The sequence below is a fragment of the Naegleria gruberi genome, assembly GCF_000004985.1.
Source record: "Naegleria gruberi genomic scaffold NAEGRscaffold_41, whole genome shotgun sequence".
Taxonomy (NCBI): domain Eukaryota; phylum Heterolobosea; class Eutetramitea; order Acrasida; family Naegleriidae; genus Naegleria; species Naegleria gruberi.
Genome location: NW_003163286.1, coordinates 202,524 through 226,661, shown reverse-complemented (window position 1 = coordinate 226,661; position 24,138 = coordinate 202,524). Strand labels below are relative to the sequence as shown.

General features: G+C 34.4%; 14 protein-coding genes across 14 annotated transcripts; 5 read left to right on the top strand and 9 right to left on the bottom strand.

Moving 5' to 3' along the window:
• Positions 1–126: 126 nt before the first annotated feature.
• NAEGRDRAFT_70644 (uncharacterized protein) lies at positions 127–2,340 on the bottom strand (the record flags this gene model as incomplete). The annotated part of the gene is made up of 1 exon (XM_002674189.1): positions 127–2,340. The coding sequence occupies one exon, from the start codon at positions 2,338–2,340 to the stop codon at positions 127–129; it is 2,214 nt and encodes a 737-aa protein (XP_002674235.1).
• Positions 2,341–3,272: 932 nt separating this feature from the next.
• Positions 3,273–4,557, top strand: NAEGRDRAFT_58788 (uncharacterized protein; the record flags this gene model as incomplete). The annotated part of the gene is made up of 1 exon (XM_002674261.1): positions 3,273–4,557. Exon 1 carries the CDS (start codon positions 3,280–3,282, stop codon positions 4,555–4,557), a length of 1,278 nt encoding a protein of 425 aa, XP_002674307.1. The 5' UTR covers positions 3,273–3,279.
• Positions 4,558–5,268: 711 nt separating this feature from the next.
• On the top strand, positions 5,269–6,175 carry NAEGRDRAFT_70642 (uncharacterized protein; the record flags this gene model as incomplete). The annotated part of the gene is made up of 2 exons (XM_002674260.1): positions 5,269–5,338; positions 5,391–6,175. The coding sequence occupies 2 exons, from the start codon at positions 5,269–5,271 to the stop codon at positions 6,173–6,175; spliced, it is 855 nt and encodes a 284-aa protein (XP_002674306.1).
• Positions 6,176–6,181: 6 nt separating this feature from the next.
• On the bottom strand, positions 6,182–6,707 carry NAEGRDRAFT_80683 (uncharacterized protein). The gene is made up of 2 exons (XM_002674188.1): positions 6,692–6,707; positions 6,182–6,640 (listed from the first exon to the last, which is right to left on the bottom strand). The coding sequence occupies exon 2, from the start codon at positions 6,635–6,637 to the stop codon at positions 6,209–6,211; it is 429 nt and encodes a 142-aa protein (XP_002674234.1). The 5' UTR covers positions 6,638–6,640; positions 6,692–6,707; the 3' UTR covers positions 6,182–6,208.
• Positions 6,708–7,287: 580 nt separating this feature from the next.
• Positions 7,288–8,585, top strand: NAEGRDRAFT_80682 (uncharacterized protein; the record flags this gene model as incomplete). The annotated part of the gene is made up of 1 exon (XM_002674259.1): positions 7,288–8,585. The coding sequence occupies one exon, from the start codon at positions 7,288–7,290 to the stop codon at positions 8,509–8,511; it is 1,224 nt and encodes a 407-aa protein (XP_002674305.1). The 3' UTR covers positions 8,512–8,585.
• On the bottom strand, positions 8,578–9,765 carry NAEGRDRAFT_80681 (2-oxoacid dehydrogenases acyltransferase; the record flags this gene model as incomplete). Its single annotated transcript, XM_002674187.1, has 4 exons — positions 8,578–8,788; positions 8,837–8,914; positions 8,964–9,521; positions 9,698–9,765. The coding sequence occupies 4 exons, from the start codon at positions 9,763–9,765 to the stop codon at positions 8,578–8,580; spliced, it is 915 nt and encodes a 304-aa protein (XP_002674233.1).
• A 426-nt stretch (positions 9,766–10,191) lies between these two features.
• On the top strand, positions 10,192–11,673 carry NAEGRDRAFT_58785 (ZPR1 zinc finger protein; the record flags this gene model as incomplete). The annotated part of the gene is made up of 1 exon (XM_002674258.1): positions 10,192–11,673. The coding sequence occupies one exon, from the start codon at positions 10,192–10,194 to the stop codon at positions 11,653–11,655; it is 1,464 nt and encodes a 487-aa protein (XP_002674304.1). The 3' UTR covers positions 11,656–11,673.
• A 129-nt stretch (positions 11,674–11,802) lies between these two features.
• NAEGRDRAFT_70637 (uncharacterized protein) lies at positions 11,803–13,146 on the bottom strand (the record flags this gene model as incomplete). The annotated part of the gene is made up of 1 exon (XM_002674186.1): positions 11,803–13,146. The coding sequence occupies one exon, from the start codon at positions 13,144–13,146 to the stop codon at positions 11,803–11,805; it is 1,344 nt and encodes a 447-aa protein (XP_002674232.1).
• Positions 13,147–13,686: 540 nt separating this feature from the next.
• On the bottom strand, positions 13,687–15,129 carry NAEGRDRAFT_70636 (WD40 domain-containing protein; the record flags this gene model as incomplete). Its single annotated transcript, XM_002674185.1, has 1 exon — positions 13,687–15,129. One exon carries the CDS (start codon positions 15,127–15,129, stop codon positions 13,687–13,689), a length of 1,443 nt encoding a protein of 480 aa, XP_002674231.1.
• A 125-nt stretch (positions 15,130–15,254) lies between these two features.
• Positions 15,255–16,613, bottom strand: NAEGRDRAFT_80679 (uncharacterized protein; the record flags this gene model as incomplete). Its single annotated transcript, XM_002674184.1, has 1 exon — positions 15,255–16,613. One exon carries the CDS (start codon positions 16,611–16,613, stop codon positions 16,173–16,175), a length of 441 nt encoding a protein of 146 aa, XP_002674230.1. The 3' UTR covers positions 15,255–16,172.
• Positions 16,614–17,107: 494 nt separating this feature from the next.
• On the bottom strand, positions 17,108–17,749 carry NAEGRDRAFT_51091 (uncharacterized protein; the record flags this gene model as incomplete). Its single annotated transcript, XM_002674183.1, has 1 exon — positions 17,108–17,749. One exon carries the CDS (start codon positions 17,747–17,749, stop codon positions 17,108–17,110), a length of 642 nt encoding a protein of 213 aa, XP_002674229.1.
• A 713-nt stretch (positions 17,750–18,462) lies between these two features.
• On the top strand, positions 18,463–20,317 carry NAEGRDRAFT_58783 (uncharacterized protein). Its single transcript, XM_002674257.1, has one exon. It carries the CDS (start codon positions 18,469–18,471, stop codon positions 20,227–20,229), a length of 1,761 nt encoding a protein of 586 aa, XP_002674303.1. The 5' UTR covers positions 18,463–18,468; the 3' UTR covers positions 20,230–20,317.
• Positions 20,318–20,910: 593 nt separating this feature from the next.
• On the bottom strand, positions 20,911–21,612 carry NAEGRDRAFT_70632 (uncharacterized protein; the record flags this gene model as incomplete). Its single annotated transcript, XM_002674182.1, has 1 exon — positions 20,911–21,612. One exon carries the CDS (start codon positions 21,610–21,612, stop codon positions 20,911–20,913), a length of 702 nt encoding a protein of 233 aa, XP_002674228.1.
• A 196-nt stretch (positions 21,613–21,808) lies between these two features.
• On the bottom strand, positions 21,809–24,045 carry NAEGRDRAFT_70631 (uncharacterized protein; the record flags this gene model as incomplete). Its single annotated transcript, XM_002674181.1, has 2 exons — positions 21,809–23,032; positions 23,056–24,045. 2 exons carry the CDS (start codon positions 24,043–24,045, stop codon positions 21,809–21,811), a joined length of 2,214 nt encoding a protein of 737 aa, XP_002674227.1.
• Between the last annotated feature and the right edge of the window lie 93 nt (positions 24,046–24,138).

The following is a 24,138-nucleotide window of genomic DNA, read 5'->3' as shown; positions in this document are numbered from 1 at the left end:
AATCTGTTCCTACCTTCTAGAAGATATTCCATGTATATTCGAAGGTCTCTCTAACTCAATGTCAATAAATGGGATCATCAATTGGTGTACGAGTGATTAAATATATTCTAAACTTTATTTCTGACATCACTTCATTTCAAAATTATTAGTATTTGCGACCATGCTTGTGGCTGCTTTCTTCTTCATTAAAATAACAACTAACACAATAACAGCGATTCCCACGCCTAAAGCACCTAAAGTGACCACTGGTACAACAACAGCAACAACAATTATTCCAGTAGTGTTTTCAGATGTGGAAGAAATTGCTTCGTTATCCTTTTTCGGTTGTGAAATGGATGTCTTTGGTAAAGGAATTGAATTTGATACTGATGCTTTCTCTTTTCGGATTATTAATAGAGGAGATAATGTGACAGTTTCTAATGAAATTAAAGTTGAATTAAAACTCAAAGTAATTGAAGCCAATAGAGAACCATTAGAAAGAGAAGATGGAAGCGAGAAACTTAAAGGTGAACGCAATTCTTCTTGTGTAACTTGATTCCATAAAAATTGGTTATTAAGAAAGAAAGTGACATTGAAATCAATCTTCTTTCTTGAATAATAATCAATAAATTGTAAATCTTGAATGGAGAGAAGTAAAATTGTCGTGATATCTTCCAAATAATCAATTGAACTATTGAATGTAAAATTCATTTGTTGAGAATTGAATCTGAATTGACACTGATTACCAATATAGTGAGGTCTACAGTGACAAATGTCATAATTTAAACAATCTCCATGCGAATTACAAACATTGACATCATCAGATGAGTTACCAAAGCAATAAGTCAAATTACAATTTTTTCCAAACCATCTGCTATTGTCAAAGCAATTGCACATGTCAAATGATGCACAAGTTCCATTTCCATTACAAACATGTGAGCTTACTTTCTCAACACCAAAACATGATGTTAATTCACAATTATTTCCATAATATCCTACTTGACATGAACAATTATTAAAAGAAGTACATATACCATGAGAGGAGCAGACACTCGAATCATTTCTTGCAACACCATAACAATCATACATTTCACAATTATCTCCTCTAAAATTGTCAAAACATGAACAATTATTTGGTGAAAGACAAAGTCCCTTTGAAGAGCAAACACTTGAATTATCATTAAGAATGGAATTACAATAGAATTGTTGACAGTCATTTCCCAAATAACCCAATTCACATAAACATTGATTAAATAAAGTACAATTTCCTTTTCCTGAACAAACTTTTGAATCATTTGAAGGTATTCCATTACATTCAAATAAATCACAATTCAAACCATGATATCCTTCAATACAAGAGCAATTATTATGAGATACACACATTCCATGAGATGAACAAACATTCGAGCTATTGTTTTCAACATTAAAACATTTGAACTTCTCACAACTACTACCATAATAATTCTCCTTACATTCACATACATTAAATGAAATGCATTCACCTTTACCTGAACAAACAATGCTCGAATTAAGATTAGTATATCCAAAACACTGATATTCACACAATCCATTCTCCATTAGAATACTTCCTTCCACACAAATCGGTGTTAGTTTTCTAAGTCCTCCAGATTCTGCAAAATAAATAATTCCATTCAATCCAAAAGCAATAGCAACTGGGTAATTCAATGTTGTTTGGTTTGTTATTAACCCATCACCACTTAACTTCTGTTGTCCTGTACCTAGAAATGTAGAGATTATTCCTTTAGAATTAATTTTACGAATTCTAGCACCCCCATACTCAACAATAAAAATGTCACCACTTGGGCTTATTCTAACACACTGGGGAGACGATAATAAGGCATCCTTTGCCAATCCACCATCGCCACCATAACCAGAAGTGCTAGGTTTACCTGCTATTGTAAAAATATACCCATCTTTTGTAATCTTTCGAATAACATGGTTACTTGTATCTGCAATTAAAATTTCACCTTCTGAGGTGACTGTAACTGTCCTAGGGTGAAAGAGTTTGGCATTTACTGCTAACCCTCCATCACCACTGTGTCCAGATGTTCCCGTTCCTGCAATAGTATGAATGTAGCCAGTACTATTTATCTTTCTAATAACGCTATTGCCAGTATCTGCAATGTAAATTTCACGATTAGGAGAGATGGTAACTCCCATTGAGGTAGCCAACAGTGCATTAATTGCCAATCCTCCATCACCACTATAACCACTTGTCAAACTTCCTGCAATATCTGTGTTAGTACCATTCTTCGTTCTTCGTATTAGGTTGGTATCAGTGAAAAAAACTTCAACATCATCAATACTATTCGAATAAAGAGCGAGGCCATCTGCATGCATGTAATGTATTGCTATAGTTGTGAATTGACCGCTTTTTGATAATCTTTGAACTTTTAAATACGAAGTAAAGTACACTTCATCTGTTGTGGAACTTACGGCTACATCGTGTATTGAAGTATCCACGAGTAGTGTGGAGCGTGTGTACTGTGTTGTTTGGGCTGTTGTGAAGATGGAGATTTGACAAACTGAGTGAAGACATATTGCACCAAGAAATAAAGCAAGTAAGCATGTAAGCTGTAGCAGCTGTTTCGATATTTTCATTTTTTTGATGCAGTTAGTATAAACATGAGGCGTCACTGACACTCCATTGATTGACCTGTTACTAGCTGCCCATTCAAAAAGATTTCGTTAGTGATGCAATTTAAACTCCTAAAATATGCGCTTTTTGGCAACTGTCAATCATTAAAAATATTTCTTATTACGCAAGAAATTGTAATTCCTGAATTTGTGGAGAAATAGCAATTGAACATTAGCTCAAATATATATGAAATCAAGCCAATCAGGCCGAAAGAAAAAAGGTTGAATTTCTATTAAGAACAGACCTCTTGAGAAGAGGCAGAAAAAATTAGCGTTATCTATTTGTCCATTCTCACACGGATGTCTTTAGTAAAAGGCGAAAGACATTGTCTGCTTATAAGAATGGTAAGACAACTGTTTAAAAACAAGAAGCACTTCCTCGCTTATTAATTGCCCCCAGACCGAACATTTTATTCTACTAAATGTTATGGGTAATTTTTTATACAATAATATTTTTTAATATTTTTTTTGAAGGCTTTCAAACCTTTTGGAAGATGAATACAAAATGATGATTCAAATAGATATTGTTGATGTTAAGGTGAATTGTTTAACACCAACTTACAAAATTGTTTTGAAGTAGTTGTACAAATGTAAAATTGAACTTATTCTAATATTAATATACTAATAAAAGAAAGTAAAAAAATGTTTAAAAAGACACTCAAGCAAACTCAATCACACAATTTAAAATCTTCGGATCGTAGAAAATTATTAAAACAATTACAAGAACAATATCGAAATATTCCAGCACCTTCTAATGCTGATGATGAAGAGGGTGGTAGTGCTAGTAGTGATGAAATAAATCCATGGAGATTACTCGTACCAACAAAGAATCAAAATGTGGAATTATCAAAGTTTGTTATTTATCATCAAACTGCTGCTTCGGAGGCAATTTTAGAGGAAATTCAGGTCGGAAAGAATGTTCCTAATAAGAAAAAGAAACAACAACAATTGCAAAAACAACAATTGAGAGCAGCATCAGATGTTCAAACTTTTAATGTAATTACTGTAGATAATGTTCCAATGTTCTTTTCGATTGAAAAAGAGGAAATTTACTATCCAACAATATTTGCTCTTCAAATTGCACCTAATTTAGTGGATACTATTTATATTGCTCAACCAGTTTCTCATTATCTTTTGCAAGGTGCTGATTTAATGAAACCTGGTGTGAGTAAAAATCAAAAGAATCAAAATATGAATTTAATTGGAGGAGAAAGATTGAATAATAAGGGAAGTCATGGAGGAATTGGTCCATTCAAGAAGGGTGACATTAGAAGCATTCAAGTGAGAGGAAATCCCATCCCATTTGCCATCGGTGACATGATTATGGATTTTGATGAATTTTCAAAAGCAGATAAGGGGAAATGTTTTGAAACAGTTCATATTTTCAATGACTTTATGTGGCAATTTGGCGTGAATCATGCCCCTTCGACATACTCTCAACCAGTTGGATTTACATCACAAATTATTGAAATCTTATCTGTGGAAGAAGATGAAGATGGTGAACAGCCAACCACTGAAAAGGTTGAAGTGACGCCATTGGCTACAGAAGGAAAGTCAACTGTAGAAGGTAGTGATGATGAAGCAGAGCCAAGTGGTGAAGGTTCTTCTGATATCAAGCCAGAAGAGATGGACTCTCTCTTGGAATCATACTTCCTCACTGCTTTAAAGAGTAGTGTTGAGGATGATCAATTACCAATGGAAGGAAGTGGATTCTATACTAAAATGTTTGAATTTAGCGAGGACATAGTTTTGGATATTAAGAAATCAACATACAAGAAGTGGAGTAAATTCCTCAAACAAATGCAAAAGGAAAATCTTGTCAAGATGAAGGATGTTAAGGGAACTTTCTTTGTGACAAATATCAATAGAAGCCATCCAAAATATTTGGCAGCTAGAGAACTTTCCCGATCATCCACATAAATACCATGGGAATGGGATGCTAAACACTCTCTCCGAGGATATCTTCATCCAATGATTCTATCTAGTGGATATTATGTGATGGATTTTGTGGAGAAATTATATGGAAATGATGAATCATTGATGGGTTTCTTATCGTATTGGATGCCAATTGCTGTTCAGTCAGTGTGCACAGCATTGTCAGATTATTTTCTCTTTTTAATTGTTGCCAAGTATTTAAAATCGAAAATGACTGCCTATTTGACTGTATGTGTTAATTTAATTGCAATTGTGGAATTTGTAGTTATTGATTTCATTGACTAATTGGTTTAATTTATATTGTGGAGTGAGGACTTTTTCAAATACTATGGAAATGAATATTGTGTTAATTGCTATTTATTTATTCCCTGTTGATCTAATTCAACAAGATGAATGTCACGATGATAAATGTCACTCCCATCATCATAATCATGATCATTCAAAGAAATTTAGGCATTACTGGATGTTTTTTGCAGGATTTGGATGTGTTGTGAGACCAACAAGTACCATTATTTATATTCCATTGTTTTTGTTTCAATTATTTAAGGAGAAGAATATTTTCAAATATTTATTAACATTCATTGGATATGTGTAAGTGAAATTATATAATTAAGAGCTTAAAATAATTATTGGAAACGGAATATTTAATTGAATAGTATAATTTGGCTTGCAATTTCAATCCAGATTGACTCAAATATGTATGGACAATTCACCATTGTAATTTTGAACTTTTTGAAATTTAACATTGTTGAAAATCTTGCCCATTGTATGTTTTCTCATCATTTCTTTTAAATAATTACTGTTCTTGATTTTATTAGTATATGGAACTCAACCATGGCATTGGTATTTTACTCAGGGATTTCCTGTCATGTTATTAACACATTTCCCTCTCTATGTGTGGATTAATTTTGTGAATAGGGAATATAGTAGAAAATATTGGAAACTTAATTGTGTCATTCTCTTACCAGTATTGGTCTATTCATTACAAGCTCATAAGGAGTTTAGATTTATCTATCCAATTTTACCACTCTGTTTTATTTCAATTGGAGATTTTATTCACAATAAGGTTCATATCACTGATAGAGGATACAGACTCTTACTTGTAATTATGACCATTGTTCAACTGGGTGCTGTATTTTATCTTGGAAGAATTCATCAAAGTGCTCCAATTAAGGTGGTCAATCATTTGAGAAGTGAGAGTCAACAATTCTTCAAACAACAATTGCCTGTTACTGGGCAAGAAAAGGATATGGTAGTTCATTTATTAATGCCTTGTCACCATTTGCCTGGTCATGCATTCTTATTTGAAGGAAGACAATCCACGAGACATATTAAGCTATTCCACTTGGACTGCTCTCCTTTTGATGGAGATGATTCACAAGCTGATAGATTCTACAATAATCCTCTAGAGTTTGTACAGAAAGTATCCAAGACACACAAAGAAGCACATTATGTAGTAATGTATGATCATCACAGTGTTCAATCTGTTGCCGAATTTCTCATCCAACAACACAACTTTACTCTACATCAACGATTCTTCCATATGCACTTAACTCATGATTCTAGAATAGGAAGACAAATAATAATTTTAAAAAAGAATTAAAGGTAATTTTAAATAGTTTTATATTGGATTTATTTAATAAGACTTGTTACCTCTTCTCTTATTGTGGTGTTGGTGGTGGCCTGTTGAGTGAGAGACCTTAGTGACGCTCTTCAAATCACCGAAACCAATAGTCTTCAACATGTCAGAGACTTCATCAGAAACTTCAATACCTCTGTTGATAATTTCATCGACATAAGAAACTTCTGGAACGTAGTCCATTCTTCTTTCTCTTTCTTCTTCTTGCAACTTCAAGGAGATACCTCTGACGGTACCCTTCTTGATTCTGGCCATCAAGTGAGTAGTGAAACCGGCAATCTTGTTTCTCATTCTCTTAGTTGGAATGGTGGCGATTTCTTGACAGACCTTCTTGTTGGTATCGAAGTCGGTAGTAAGAGAATTGTAATACTTTTCGACGATGATCTTTGATGCCTTCTTGACAGTCTTGGTTCTGACTTTACCCATTTTCTAGTAAGATGAGGTGGTTTAGCAATCTCCATTAACGTGAGTGATACTTACGAATTAATGATTTTTTTTTCAACAAATTTTATGCAAATTTCTGGTTGGCAACCACATTAGTGAATTTTACAATGAATATTTTTTGACCTTCTTGCCTGCTTTCAAAATTGCATTCAACACACAACACAACAAAAGAATAATAACATTCTACTCGCCGATCTCATACCGATTTGTATATGATGTCATTCCTTGAAGCTGAGTTAGCAACAACAAAAACTTCATCATTTGCTTTAGAAACAATAACAAGAAATTTCATCATCACCATTTAACAATAATTAAAAAAATTATTAGACAAAGAAGACTTTGCAATAATGGATGATATAATAATTGCTCAATGGTATTGCTACCAATAATCTTCTACACAAGAAAGTGTTAAACCACATAATTCCACTCTTTATAAATCATAATACCGTTCATCATTGATTGGTACCAAAAGCAAGAGGGTAAAGATATTACACCAGTAACAAAACACAACCAATAATGATTCTAAACAATTGGCATGATCATAACCAAGAATACTAAGTCAGCAAAACAGATGACAATAACACATTCATATTAATCCAAAAGTCATCAAACTTCTCTTTCCGATAAAAAAAATGTTTCTCAAAGCTATGGTTGTTTGTTCTTCTAACCGAAAGGAAGATCAAGAGGAGGAGGATGAATTAGATCAAGGTGAGGAACAACAACAACAATCACACGTTGATAAATCTTCATCATCATCAACAGGAACTCACTCTCATTCTAATTCTAACGATTCATCAATTATTACAATTGATTTAAAACAAAGTCTTGTAGTGGTGGATGATGTCTCTGATTCGAATGCCAAAATGATTGCTAATCAATCGGAAACTATACGAAAATCAGTTAGAACACTATCAAATTCACTTCAATATCAGAAAGTAGAGGATCAACCAGAGGATAATGTTACCATTTCGAAAAATAGCAAAATTGAGAATGCAATAATATCATCAAGATTTGATCTGATTGATAATGCGAGTGATGTATCCATGACTGGTGATACTTTTAAATTAATAGCATCAGATATTGTGAGATTAATTCCAAAAATGAAAGTTGATGGAATTGAACTTGTTGAATCATCTTCTCCATCAAATTATGAAATTGAAGAGGCAATTCTGAGACTTTTTGGTCAATTATTTCAAAATCTAGGTTTAGTAGAGTGTTGCCGAGCAGATTTATTCAATACTAATAGTCAGGATGAGGGTGAGGAACTATCTGTTGAAACTATTAAGAATGATATGATTTCAACAATGGAGAATGTTTGGAAGGAATTGGAATTAAAACCCCACAGATTGAATACTTTTAAAAACATTTTAAAGATATTGAGTTGCATGCAACAAGAATCAATCTCACAATCAGTGATGGATGTCAAATCTAAATTCAAATCAGAGTTTGGAGGAAAGGTTCGATTATTTGATGGAAGAATGTGGGTTGTAGAATTGTACTTTAATAATTCCTCAATAGAGGTAGTTCACTACAGAACAGAAAAGTTATGCAGTAGTGGCAGTAAAATTGGTCAAGAAATCAGCAGTACCAGCACACCTAGAGTATCATCTGGTATTGAGGAGGTGTGCAAATTTGTGTGGTCTACAACATTTACCTTCCAATTAATTGATGACGAATTGGAATTGGATGCAAGACCAATTGTTGATTTCCAATCAATAGAGAGCATGAATGACAATTTATTGATTGTAAAATCATTTCTATCCGAAATAGGTGCGACCATAGAGGAGGAATTAAGCAGAGAAAAGTGTGAAGAGTTACTTAAGGATCACTTTCAACAATTTTTCAAATTCAACTAGGATTACAACAGATTAAATCATCTAACTAGATTAATATTTTTATGTTTATAATAAATTATAACTAAATTAGTGCTTCTTTTCAACAAAGTTTTTAGATTCCTCATCAACAGTAAAGTACTTTTCAACATTAGTACAGACGTCCACAAATTTCTTAACTAATTTTCCAACTTCCTTACCATCTACGAAACGATGGTCAGTGGTGGCAGTAACTTTAACTTGTCTTCTAGCTTCAATTTGTCCAGTTTGTTCATTGACAGCTGGTTGACTCTTGGCCAAACTATCCGAAATGAAATTAAAATTCATTTGAGGTGGAGAAAAAACTTACCCAATACAAATGAAGAATGGACATCTTGTGAATGGAGCTAATGGAACAAATCCTTCCTCAATTCCAAAACCAGCAACTCTATGAAATATTAGTTCATCCAAACCATGTCAACACAATCAATACTTACGATGTAATGATACAAGTACCAAATGGATGGGCTTGAAGTCCCAATGCAGGAATATTCATTTGCAAAGCACAAGCCAACCAAGCCATAAAGCTAATAATTGGACCAGCAATAAGGGTTGGCAAGAAAGACATTGGTTGATTTGTCTTTTTGTGATTTTCGTTTTTTCCACTTCTCAATTTTTCAGCTCCTTTAACAACTTCATCGGAAATGTCTTTCAAAGTCTTTTTGTTAATTGATCTAATTGTGACATTGGATAAATCATTCTTCTTAGTTTTTGGATCTTCACAAGCAACAAGCAAACTGACATCAATAGTCTTGTTTGGAAGCAATTTACCCAAAACCATTCTACAGTTAATTTCAGGACATGCCTCAATTGCCAAACCAGCAGCTCTACTCATGAAATGAGTAATTGTAATCTTTTGACCAATTTTTTCGGAAACCTTGGTCAATAAATCTTCAATTTTCTCTAGATCAATAGTGACACATCCATAAGTGGCTGGCTCTGAAGGGGCTCCCCATCCACTCATTGAAATCTTTCTTCTAGCACTCATTCTAGGACTATGTAATAGTTAATATAATAGTAGAATCATCATTATCAAATCATAGTCATCATCATTGTGATCGGTAACAAATTTCATATCAAAGGAATGTTCATTAAACAGTTCATCATCAACAAATTAGCAACAATCACACAAAAATCAACAGTCAACAATTAGAAATTTGAAGAAACATACGGAATTTGATCCCAAATGAAACAGACACCCACATAGGCCAACACCAGTGAAGCAGCAATGGTGAACATTTTTTCTTTTGAGAGATTTGGCTGACGGAGAAGTTTTGAGTTCTTAGGTGTTTCTGGAGCATCATCATGCTATTTCGGAAGAATTATAGCATTTTGATAGTTCATCATGTTAATACTCCTAGATTAATATTGATTTAGAGACACTGATTACTGATTGTTTGGATCCTTATTATAATATCCTATTATGTATTTCATAGGTTGAGAGGCAAATCATCATATGGTTTATAAAATAATATTGATTCCGAAATGTTGAATTTTAATTAGCTTCAAGTATTAATATTTGTACAATAAATTAAAGAATTAATCATCATGATAGTAAATAATATTAAAGTGCAATTTCGGAATTTTCCTTGAGCATTCCTTCAGCATAATTTATCTTAATCTTCAAGCATAAAAATCATCAATTCAAAAATTGTTTGAAAAAAAATGATTACCCTCAACGACGTTGATAACCACGAAAATACTAGTACTGAAGAAACTAATAGTACAACCGCCACCACTGAAGAACCAAAGCAACAACAATTTTCTACTTCATCGGAACCTATTTTCCATACTATTGGCTTGAATGATTCTGCTCCTTTGGAATTGGAAAGCTTTTGTGTAAATTGTGAGAAGAATGGTGTTACTAGAATGTTGTTCACTAAAATTCCTCACTTTAGAGAAGTTATTATTACTAGTTTCAGCTGCCCACATTGTGGAATGAGAAATCAAGAAATTCAATTTGGTGGTTCTTATGGTGATTTTGGTGTTTGTTACACTTTAAAGGTTGAAAAGAAGGAAGATTTGGATAGACAAATTGTCAAGTCTGACTTTGCTACTTTGAGTATTCCAGAAATTGATTTTGAAATTCCAGAAAATACTCAAAAGGGTACACTTACAACTGTTGAGGGTGTTATTAATAGAGCAATTGATAATTTATTGGATGGACAAGCAGCTAGAAGAGTTTTGGACCCTTCTCTTGCTTCTGCTATTGATAACTTTATTGAAAAGGCACAAAAATTAATTAGTGGAGAAGGATTCCCATTCACTATTGTTATTGATGATTATTCTGGAAATTCAAATGTTGAAAAATTAACAGTACCAAATGATCCTCAAGTTTTCACTAGATATTATCAAAGATCTGATGAACAAACTGAAAGACTTGGTCTCTCACTAGGTGCTCAAAATTACACTGAAGGAGGTCAAGAAAAACCAAAGAGTAGACTTGCTGCTAATATTCCAACATCAATTATTTCTAACGAGAGAGAAATTGAATTATTGCAAGAAAAGATGTCTGCACCAGAGGAAGTTTTCACATTTAATGAACCATGTTACGGTTGTGGTGTTTCAGGTAACTTGAAGATGATGCCGTTGGTTGTTCCATTCTTTAAAGATATTATTTTAATGTCATTCACTTGTGACAAGTGTGGTTACAAGACTACTGAAGTTAGAGCTGGTGGTCAAATATCTCCATACGCCACTAAATTAACTCTTCGTGTCACTAACCCAGAAGATTTGAGTAGAGATGTTTTGAAGAGTGAAACTGCTTCATTGGAAATTCCAGAACTCGACCTCCAGGTTGCTACTGGTTCTCTTGGTGGTAAATTTACAACTGTTGAAGGTTTATTAATGAATATTAAGGACAAGCTGACCGAAGTCAACCAATTTAGAGTTGGTGACTCAGCTGAGGAAAAGGAATCATTCCAAAAATTCTTGACTGGTATTGATGAAATGCAAACTGGTGGTCGTATGCCTTGGACTTTGATTATTGATGATCCAGTGTCAAACAGTTATATTCAAAACTTGTTTGCTCCAGATGTTGATCCATTCCTTACTGTTGAACAATATGAGAGAACTTTCGAACAAAATGAAGATCTTGGTTTGAATGATATTAAGACTGAAGAATATTAAATAAATAATTTATTAGTCAATTGAACTGTTCAAAATGGCATTTTATTTCTTCATTATTGTTAATCTCAATATTACTACCTAATTGATCGAAGTCAGGATTCCAGTTGCTATTTTGAAATGGTTGTTTAAAAAATTGCAAAGTTGGAACTACTTACTAGGTCTTCCATGAGCACACTGGAAAGGCAGTTGACAATTTGATAATTGTTGTAACAGTTGATTACATTTCTCAGTGGATAGCACATCTCCAAACATAATGGCTCCACGGCATGCTTTGGATTGAATGAGTTCTAAAACTCGTTTTGGATACCAACAGGTTGAATCAAATTCCAGTTCAGATAAAAATGACATCATAGATTCAAAACCAAGCTCAATAGAGTCTTTCTCGACGAATAAACAAGGTATAGTATTGAGTTTTAAAAATGCGTTTGTTGACTCTTCATGAATGATAATAAAATTCCAATACCATTTGGATAATTTGTCTTTGTTCTGTTTCAATAAGGATATGGTTTTCGATCCCTCAACCTTGGTGGAGTTTAGTGTTTGCTTCGAGAGTGGTTGTACCCATGGGCCAGGAGACTGCTGCGCATAATCTAATATATTTTGTTGAATCATCTCCATGCGAACTCTCTCATCTGCTGCATGTTGATCAATAGCAATAAGTAGGAGACTGTTCTCTGTCTTTAAGGATGTGAGAATAAACTTCTTCTCCCATTGATTGATAAATTTCAATTGTTTCATTTGGTTCTTGTCAAGAGAAATATTCAACAGCTTCTTCTTTTTTGGAGAGCTCATAAACTTGGGTTGAGGTTTTGGAATGGTTTTGATGCCATTAATCTCTTTCGATTTGTTAATTAGTTGGTTAATATTTAAACGGTCACCCTTAATTTTGTTTTCACTTGGTTTTCTATTGTACATCTTATCATAAAGGGAAGAAGATAGTGGTGCAAACTCTTTTCTCTGTTCTGATTCTTCATTGTATATTTGAATAGTGCTTGATTCATTATGTAGCTTACTATAGAACAGAGCATTGCGAAGCTCAGAGTTAATCATTTCAGAGTTATGTGGTGGAGCTTTCAATATAGAAGCACAGAGTACAAAACTTCCAAACTCTTCTCCTTTCTTAATTAATGTTTCTATTGGATAAACCCTATTGTTTACAATTACAATCTTGATCTTTGAAGTTATGTCATTCTTATCAACAATGCCACTGACTTGCAATTCTCCAAACTTGATGTCTTCTATTGGAAATAAGTTTCTCCTTCTCGTCAACTCTTCATATCGTTTCCTTATTCTTTGATGTAAGGCTTGTTCCTTTTCCGAGTTGGACAAATCAAAGATTGACATTCCATCACAAACCAATGCAATTTGAATATCAACCAATTTGAAGCTTTCTACCTCTATAAAGTCTACAATTGATCTCAAGTATTGATCAGGATGCTCTTCTAATTGTTTCTTCCTCACTGGATAATTACTGAAAATTCCTTCAACCATTACAGAGGTTCCTCCTCTTTGGAAAGTTGTGATGGGAGCTTGTTCAAGGCTTTTCCTTTGACCATTTACAAATATTGAAGAGAAACAGAGAGGATAATTATTCCCTTTGGAGGTAATCTTGACAGTAGAGCAGGCTGTAATTATTGAATGAAGAGACTCTCCTTTCAAATCAGTTTTAGAAGAAACTATATTTCATTGGTTTTATATATTGTAATACTCTTAATTACTTACCATTTCTACACTCTCCGATTGTTTTCAATCCAGAGAAATCAATTCCTACTCCATCATCTTTAACCTCAATGGAAAAAGAAGGCTTCGATTTGATATTAATACGAATAAAAGTACTTTTAGCCTCAATTGCTTTACAAACATAATTCAGAAGGAATATATTAAATAACCAAACTCACCATTATCGATCAATTTCCCTAAAATTGTCTGAATATCCGGCAACTGAACACCACTTCTCAAATGAAACTCTGTTGCTTGGTCGAGCTTTTTAATCATTTTTTTAAGGTTCTAATATTTGCTTGCTTTATAAAATTACAACATGTCGACGAGGCATAGATTTTGATTATCAATCTGAGTGACCATTGTGTTATAATCAATGAATGGTTCATTTCCTAGGGCAACACAATAGGTAGCTTGTCTATTTTCCAACTCGGTGATGGTTTCTTCTTGCATTGTATTTAAATCGAGAACTTTACAAGTGAATCCTTCAAAAAGTACTGCCTTAAACTCATCCGAATAAATTCTGTCAATGGAAGATGTGAAATTCTTCTTTAAGAGTGGCTTTTCGAGATTTCTCAAATCATACATGGTAAATAAGCCATCCTTTCCTCCGCAACACAGAGTGTGTGAATTCATAGCAATTGAATAGACTGACAATTTTTCAGTGTCTCCATCCTTGATATGATCCAAGGTTTTGAAAGGTTTAGAAGCATTACTAATAGTTCTCATGTCAAATAGATTAGTGGTACCATCCTTTCCACATGATGCAAGGAAATTATTCCATGAATTATATTGAATTTTGTAAATCAACTTTTCATGTACATTGTCCAATGTTGAAAGAGATGCTCCATGATTCAAGTCCCACAGCTTAATGGATAAATCATGAGAGGCGCTACAGAGAACATTCTCATTGATCATTTCAATGGAGACAACACTTCCTTTGTGTTCTGTCAAGCTTTCAATGCAACTTCCAGTTGTAAAGTTCCAAATTTTGATAGTTTTATCACTTGAAGCACTAACAACTCTATTATTGAAGGATGTACTTGTAGTATTGAGGTAGAAAGTGCCTGCTCCTACATTGGTCGACTTTAAATTGAATGGGTCAGTAAAGAGACATTTAATGTCCAGAACAGTTCCTTTGTGACCTACGAATTTCTTAGCAATTCTATTATTTTTAACATCCACTAGAGAAAATACTGGATCATTAAATCTCGAAAAGAATAAATACCTATTCTTATCGGTCATGATATTCAATACACCTCTTTCTTCGTTGGTAAGTCTTGAAAGCACATTTTCATTTGGTAGATATCCTTCTAAATTTCTATACTTTTTCATGAAACAACAGAATGAAACAGGGAGAGTCTGTGTCAATATGTCATTCGGATTACTCTCTTGTTTATCTTCCAATTTGTCTGACTTGAGAATATTCAATTTATATTGTCCCTTTCTCTCATGATGTAATTTGGCATTAAAAAAAAGATCAAAGTAATCCGACCAATTAGCAACTTTCTTCTCTATTATATTTGTAAATTCACCGTCTCCTCTATTTTCAATAAAATAATTAATCTTTTCGGAAAGTGATGGAAATTCCCTTCTCCACAACTCTTTCCATATTCTTTCTCTATGATTCATATAGCATTCGTTAAATATTTTACAACTTGAGCGAGTGAGAATGATAGATCTTCCATCCAAAAAGCTCAAAATCCCATGAATTACATCCGAGTGAAGATGATGAATTGTGTGGTGTGAAGACATTTTTTTCAAGATTGGAATTTTCTTTGTCAAGGAGAAGAACATTCATTGTAAATTCCAATAATTCATACGTAAGAGATGATTCATCAATCTATTATTAAATATATTAAAAAATAGAAAGACAACAAGAAGGTACTACTACCTCAGTGTGATGGCCAGTACAAACGAATCATTTGATAATAGTAGTAATAATTTAATCGAACAAATCATGCAGGATAGTAGTTGTGATGGATCAAAACGAGTGGATGCTGAATTTTACAATAGAGGATGTGAGGAATTGGCAAAACAACTCATCGGAAAGTTGTTGGTTAGAATTGATGGAGATAAACGATTGTCTGGCATGATTGTAGAGGTTGGTGAGTTTATATTGGAATGAAAACAAATTATAATTATTTGTTTTGAATTATTGTTCATGAACCAAAGAGGCCTATCTAGGAGTATTGGACAAGGCTTCTCATACCTATGAAGGTAAACAAACAGAAAAGAATAGGAACATGTACTTGCCATATGGTCATTCCTATATCTATAAATCATTTAAGGGACACAATGATTGTTTCAATATAACTAGTAATGAGAGTGGAGCTGCAGTATTGATTAGGGCAATTGAACCAATTGAAGGATTTGAGGAAATGAAACAAAATAGAATTACAATGAATCAATTGTTATCGCCCAAATCTCAAATCAATCCAAATAATATCATCATTCATAATGTTTGTTCTGGACCAGCTAGAATTTCTCATGCTTTGAATTTAACTAGGGAGGAATTTGATGGAGTTGATCTAAAGAGTTCGGAAACAGTATTTTTAGAAGATTTTGAGCCTGAACTAATTCCCTACACTAGGACTGATGTAAAATCGTTCAAATTTGGAAACTTTACATTAGCGGCCTGTCCCAGAATTAATATTGATTATGCTGATGATTGGAGTGAGAAGCCATTGAGGTTTTGTCTTTTGGAAAGAAGAGGTTTCCTTAGTTATCAAGTTAAATGATAGCCACATCATACACGTGGATGATTTTTATATTTACAAATATAATGTACATTATGCTTAGTTTCCAGAGCTTCCGTGCAAAATAAATTCTGCTGCACATTTCTTTACCTCTGTCATGCAATCTTTGAGATCCTTTTTGAATTGTACTTCTTTATCTTGAGGAACGTTTGCTTTCCAATCAGCATTCATTTGAATCAGCTTTGATACACAATCCTTGTTACTCTTATTTTGTTCACTGAATGTCTTTGGACATAAACTTTCAGCAATACATCCTGTAACTGATTTCATATATTCACTTTCGGAAATGTGTGTTCTTTCTGGATCATTCTTTGTCTTTTCATCATCAACTTTAAGATCAAAATATTTAGCACAATTAAGTTGGGTAGCCATCAACGATGGGAGATAATCTTCATAGAGCTGATTGCCAACTTGCTCTCCAAAATGAGCATTTCCTTCCGAGAGTTTGGTCAGGTTGAATCCTTTCATTGATTGAGACATTTTTTTTGAATTTTCAAAAATAAAGATTGAAGGTTTTCAAGTTAAAATGGTCATCACAAAGTGTTACGGGTGAGTTATCTTCCCTTCCAATTAGCACACGTGTTTATCATCATTGTAGTCGGTTTAAAATAGCTCTACAATCAAAATGATTCATCAACATTTTGATTGAAAAATAAGTGTGTGAATCTGGATTGACATTAATGCAACATTCCGTGTTGCACTTGCCACTTAAGAAGCACTCTATGCTATTGCTCCCTTCTTTTGAATCGAACTCTAATAGGACAGGCTTGTCGTTAGAGTCTGACCTTCGAGAATGGCGTCCTATCTTAGTCTTCAGAGTTTTGGTTTTTCTCTTCTCCAAAAATTTGTAGGTGTGATTTGCTGATTGTTGTGGGATTTTTGTTTTTTTAAAAATATTTGAAATTTTTATTCTTCATCAATGAACAAATACATTAAATTGAGAAGTTTGAGAGTTGAATGATCAATTGTTGGCGCTACAAATCCATAGCTAGGGAAAGAGCTTGGGATAAATTTTTGGCATTTGCAATTTCTTTTGTTTTTTTCAATTTTTCAATTAGTAAATAGGAAACTCCATCTCTCAATACTCGAATTGCCTCCTCATCAAATTCCACTGTGGTTGGAGGGTTGAACTTCTTCCTGGCCTTCTTTTTAAGCTTCTTCTCACTATTATTAAATGATGATTCGAGACTTTCCAACTGTTCACCAAGTACTTGGTGAAGTAAATCATCCTTGGAAGAATTAACAAATTGTCTGAATACATCCAGAGGAATTATATCTTCTGGATGCTTCATATTTTCAGCATTTTGAATTTTAGATGACTTTCTAGTCTCCCTCTTGTTCTTTTTTATACCTTTGGGAGTTGACTTTTTCTTAGAAGATCGAGTCTGCACATGATAATCGGTTGGAAAACGATCCACTTCTTGTAAATCTTCATCGTCACTGATGACTATAATTTCGGATGATGAAAAGCTATTAGAAGAAGATGAATTAGCAACTGTTGATGTCGTTGCTGCTTGTGTACAAATTGATGATGAAGAAGAAGTGTTCAACAGATCATCAACAAACCGTTCTTCATCACTCCAAGAGGTAGGCACCAAATTGTCTCCTCTAATCATGGCGATGATATTTTTTTAAAGTTATTTTTGGACAGCTTTTTTAGGTAGACAAGGGCGCCATAATTGTTAGCCAATCCTCAACGAAAAAATTTGTTCTTAACTATTGCTGCTAAAAATAAATTAAAAGCCTGCCGTATTTATTCTATTACTATTGAATACTCTTATTGCCTCCATGCTTCGATTCGATTAAATAAGAGGAGAACATTGGCAAGAATGAATCAACAAATCAGAAATTCAGGTGAATGAAGGTAAAACAAGACTTCTAAAACCAAAGACAAGATTTCGAACACATTTCAATAATACCGCAAGTGTTCGAAACAAGAACACAGATCCAGCTTTCTTAAATGTTTTTCTTAAATGTTTGCATGAACAGAATTCCAAATATCAAACATTGTTGGACTCAGTCAGTGTTTGATGGAGCATTATTTGGCAGGAAGATAATCCAAAAATTAGTTCTGTTATCTGACTTTAAAAGAAACACTTCATGTTTAGAAAAGAGATTTCACTTCAATCATTCAATTACTAAGTGTACTGATGTGAATCTCTTGTCTCTCTAAACATGCGACCCACTAACGCACTTGAGAATGTTTAAACAACACCTCCGCCATATGGCGGCTATTTTGTTAAGCGACGTGAACTTTCGTTTGCCAGTACCTTTAAAAGATTTGATTGTATTTGAGAGTTTGAAACTTTAAGCAAAAAAATTAAATTGAGACAATATGACAACTCTGAAAGAAATTCAAATTTTCGAACCTGCTTACAACTACATTGATGACGGAAAAGAACATGGGCTATTGAGTAAATTTGAACCAGGCACACGGGTATTGCCAAAAGGCTATCAGCTTGCCCCAATGTTTCGTACTCTACCAGTAGATATAGTTTTAGAAAAGGATGTTGCAGTAACTTTGCGTGACGGGAAAACAATTTATGTCGATGTTTTTCGACCAGTTGTCACAGAAAAAGTCCCAGTTATCATTGCATGGAGTCCCTATGGCAAAAGTGGAGGATCGGCCCCAAGAACTACAAACCTTTTCAATATGTTGGGTCTTAATAACGGTATGCTCTCTGGATTAGCCAAGTTCGAGGGACCAGATCCTGCCCATTGGTGTGCTCAGGGCTATGCCGTCTGCAATCCTGATGCACGAGGAATTGCACATTCAGAAGGCGACATTAATATGATTGGAACTCAGGAAGGAAGAGACTGTGCCGATTTAATCGAATGGCTAGCCATTCAGGAATGGTGCAACAGCAAAGTAGCGATGAGTGGAACATCTTATCTAGCCATCTCACAGTGGTTTACTGCTGCCGAGCAACCACCTCATCTGGCTGCAATCAACCCATGGGAAGGTTTAAGCGATGCTTATCGTGATCTATCTATGCGTGGTGGGATGCCAGATCTTAACTTTACAAAACGTCTACAAGTCAATCACGTCAGTGCTAAAAACACGATGCGTGAAGATGTTTATGAAGAGGCAATTAGTTATCCTTTGGCTAATAATGCTATTTGGGAAGATAAGACTGCACGCTTAGACAAAATTACTGTACCCGCCTACGTTGTTGCAAGTTATTCCAACACTCTACATACAGCTGGTACATTCAGAGCTTGGCGAGGAATGGCATCTACAGAAAAATGGCTTCGTATCCATAATACCCAGGAGTGGCCCGATTATTACACAGATGAGAATATGGAAGACTTACGCCGTTTTTTCAATCACTATCTCAAAGGAGAGAACAATGGTTGGGAACAAACACCTCGTGTTCGTTATGCAATACACGACTTTGAAGGTGGCGACCTTATTAATCAACCAGCAAGCGAATTTCCACCGAATGATGTTACAAATCAAAAGTATTACCTTGATGGCAGATTCCGTAAGCTTACCACTGAGATTCCTCCACAAGAAGCAAAGGTTATCTATGACACTGAATCTGATCCGGGACTTGCTTCTTTCATTGTACGTTTCGACACAGAAACTGTTATGGTCGGCTATCCTAAAGTGCATCTTTGGGTTGAAGCTGAGGGAGCAGACGATATGGATTTGTTTATTCTCGTTCAAAAACTGGACGTTCATGGCAATCATCTGCAACAATTTATCGTGCCTAATCAAGGTGCTATGATGCAAGATCTCACTGAGCACGGTGGGTCTGTATTAAGATACAAGGGATCAAATGGACGTCTGCGTGTTTCGGCACGTCATTTGGACGAAAAACTATCAACCAATATTGTTCCAGCCCACAGCTTTGATCGTGTAGAGAAACTTCAAGCGGGAGAGATTGCAGAAATCGAAATTGATCTTTTCCCAATTGGTATGGTCTTCTATCCTGGCGAACAGTTGCGATTGGTGGTTAGCTCTAAAAACGATTTGGGAGCAATTATGCCAGGAACACCTGCTTATATTCCAGAAAACAAAGGAAAGCACATTATTCACACAGGCAAATCACACGCCTCATATCTGCAACTACCTATCAAAAAATCAGACTAGATGCCTGTCACATGATACTGGACCAAATTGTTGTTACCAAGAGATTGAGGTTTAAATTGTAATATAATAAATATTTATTTCTATCAGCATCTGTTTACCCTTCCATATGTGAATGTTTTGAGATGGTGCTCTAAAAAATAAGGAAACATTGGATTGTTAGGGAATGGAAATAAAAGCAAAGTACCTTAAATAGGTAAGGTACTTTGCTTCTCCTTAAAAGATGTTGGTTCCCAACTGAGAAAGTCACAACTTCCATATCACCACTAGCAACCAAATAAACATTATTAAATGGAACCTCTCACATTTTGCAAAGAGCAAATAGGTGGAAATTGTCATCAAGGACCTTGCTATTAGAAAGGTAGCATTCTACATTTGAAAGGCATGAGCAATGAATGTCTATTATTGTTGAATTTATTGATTTTGCAATTGGTTTTTAACATCTTTGATTCTTTCAAGTTTCTTCTCTTCCCTTTCCATAACTCTTTTTTCCAACCCATTTTCCATCTTGAGAATTTCCTTTTCTGATTTACTTTTCAAGTAAGTATAAGGTAATTGATCACTATTCTGTTTTCTATTTTCTTCCACAAGACCAGAAATTCACTTATTTAACCTTACCCAAATCAAAGTGTCTTCAACAAAGTGGACAAGTTGTTCAAAGGATAAAGGAAGCTAAGATTTTAATCACTTCTTTGGTTTTGTTAATTCTGCAATAATTGGATAAACCAATTTATAAGAGAAGAATCCAACACTTCCCCACATTGTCAAAAACCAGAGAGGAATTCTTCCAATTGGGTTCGATGGATAATGCCACTCTCCACTCAATACACCAGTGATTTCGATGAGGTAACCTAATAATTGCATGTAAACAACATGTGCCACATCATGTACAGAGTGGAACTTGATCAAGATAAGTGAGAGCAACAACGATGAGGTAATGAAAAGAGTAGATGAATCTCTGATTACACCAAACAGACAAGACATGAGCAAAGCAGCAACAAGGTTGAAAAGCAAGTCTGAACGATTGGTTTCTGAAAATATGGAAGGCTTATCAGCTTCTTCATCCTTTGATGGGAGAATGGCTTTTATCACTCGAAGAGTGTGTAAAGTGTAGAATGGCCACATGATAAATTCCCAATAGGGTTGCAGTAAAATATCTTCTTTGGCAAACTTGAATATGCCAATACTTAAAGAGTTGTAATTTAACACAGTGAAGCAAGCACATACAAGCACACAGAAGACCCACTCAGTGTTTGAGAACTTGAGCATATTGAGACCAGTCACATTCCAACAGATCAAGAAGGAAACAAGCTTGAGAATACTAATTCCCTTCACAAAAGCCAATGTCATCAATGTAACAGCAAGTTGCAGCAACAGAATTGTCATTTTGTTTTCTTCTTTTGAGAAAAGAGATGTGTGGGTTGTGATTTGGCCTGTTGTCTATTAAGTTAGAGGTGTTCCATATTCGAAGATCATAGGTAACCCGATTTAGCAACATCACAAAGTAGAAAGTTCCAGTTCATCAGATCTGTCTTTTATTTTGATTAACCCCAGCTAGAAGGGAAAGCTTTTGGATGAAAGTTTATTTTTGATATCCAAATGAAAGAGCTTCTCGTTGGAAGATTGAGGGATCCATCTTTGCAAAATCTGAAACTGAATCAGCAGGTTTTGATGGTGTTGTTTTGTTGAAGGTATTTCTTGAAGATGGTGTTCCAAACATGCTTGAGCTGGTTGTATTAGCAAATGGATTAAAGACATTCTTTTTCTGTTCTGTTGGAGTTGCAACTTTGAGATTTGCAAATGGATTGGTTGTCTCAGTAGCAGGTGGATTATCTGTGGATGATGATGAACTGGAAGGAATTATGATAGATGCAAACGGATTGGAATCTGATTCATTTTCCTTATTTACATTATCTTGATGTGATCCAACACTTGGAATGTTTAACGTAGCAGTAGGACCTGTTGATTTGGTTTCTGTTCCTAGCTTTACTGTTGGTTGAGCATTGTCAATTGGTTTAGGTTCCGGTTGTTTGAAAGCAGAAAGATCCAATTGTGGGGTCTGTTTGTTTGTGTCAGGTGCTATTACTGGGGTTTCGATTGTGGCTGGTTTTTGGGATGGTCTTTCCTCTCTTTTGGAAGTGTTGGTTGTTGGAAGTACAAATGTTGGAGGATTAGATTTTTCTTCAGTCTTATTTTCAGTGGAAGAAGAAACTGCTCCTGCAGTGAAAGTAAAACCAGCAGTAGTAGAAGAAGTTTCTGAGGAAGAGGTTGTAGGTTTTGGTGGTTGCCCTTCTGAAATAGTATCTGTGCTTCTCTTTGCCAAACTTGACAAGTTAAAGGAAGATCCCAAATTGCTATCATCAGCCTTGTTGGCATTTTGTGTGGAAACCTTTTTTTCTGGAGATGGTTCACCCTTTAATAAATAGAAAGCCAACTCTTTTCTTTGTGCAATATCCTCACTGTATCTCAAAATCTTTTGATTTCTAAATGTACTTGGTGTGGAGAAACCAACTCTACCAAACTTTTTCTTAGGTTTCTTTTCAGAAATTATACAATCCAAAATGATACTATCATTCTTATCCAGCTCTGATTCTCTAATCATTGAATTGTCCATCATTAAAGAGTCATCAATATTAGAAGAAGGAGGAGTGGTTGGTAATATTAATGGTTTAGGCTTAGGAGATACTAAAGTAGGTGTAGTATTGGACATGACAATATCACTTGTTTTGGTTCTTTTTTGAGCCTCTCTAGAAAAGCTAGTTTCAGAAGGTGGAGGAGCAGCCCTTTCAAATCCTAATGGTCTGACCTCTTTAAATTTTGATTTTTCACTGCTTGATCAAATTCCACCTTTTTCTTCTTCAAAATGCTAGAATTTAGAATGTCACTCTCATTTAACTGAGTAGACAAATTCATAGATTGATTTGCAAAATTTCCTAGGGGATCTCTCTTTCTTAAAATACCTTTTGGCGACTTCTTATTATCACCGACAGATATCATGGATGCATCTGCTAACATTCCTGTAGTTTCTCCCTCACTAGTGTTAACAACTTGAATAGGTTCTTGTGGCTTATTTTCCATTTCTGTAATAGGTTCCAATACAATTGTAGATTGGTTCATAAAACTCGAGTTTGGTAAGTGAATAGGTTCTTCTCTAATTTTCTTATCTGGAAGAATTGGAGAAACTCCCACCCCCTCCAAAAATTTTGAATTATTGAAATAAATAACTTTCTTCTTAGAGGCAGAGCTGTTTGGAGTAGATAGTTTTTTCTTTAATTGTGGGCTCTTATAAATTGGTTTCTTGTCCAAACGGTCTACTGTAGGTTTTCTATAAATTGTGCTTGTCAGGTCGGTCTCGGAATTTAAAGTATTTGGGTGAATTGAAAGAATTGTAGATTGTGATGCTATTGGAATGGTGCTAACATTCAAGTTCTGTTGATTATTTTGTTGAATATTAAATGTTGAAATATTATTGTTATTATTTGAATATTCAACATTGATATTATTATTATTGGCCATTCCTTCTTGTTGTTGAGTCACTTCATTTTGTTGTAAAACAACATTTGATGAATTATTATTAAACTTATAAGAAGGAGGAATATACGGAGACCAAGACTTTTTCCTCTGTGATGACGATGTATCTACAATGTATGATGTCATATTCTTTCCAATAATTTTTTGAAGAGTATTTTCCAATGAAGATGTATCTTTCCTATTCCAAACTTTCCTATTAGACCTGGGCACAGAGTTTCTAAATCTAATATATAAAGTGGTAAATAAGAGAATGCAAAGGGTGATAAGAAGGATAAGGAGAAGCGACATTTTTTTTAAAAAATTCAAAAATGATAAAAATAATTTGTGGCTTTTTAGCGCCAAAACAAGTCCAGAAAATATTGGAAATACCAAGCAAAGAAT

What these genes read in the sequence shown, in the direction of transcription:
- NAEGRDRAFT_80683 (XM_002674188.1), bottom strand. Translation starts at nt 6,637, where the DNA reads ATGGGTAAAGTCAGAACCAAGACTGTCAAGAAGGCATCAAAGATCATC.
- NAEGRDRAFT_58783 (XM_002674257.1), top strand. Translation starts at nt 18,469, where the DNA reads ATGACAACTCTGAAAGAAATTCAAATTTTCGAACCTGCTTACAACTAC.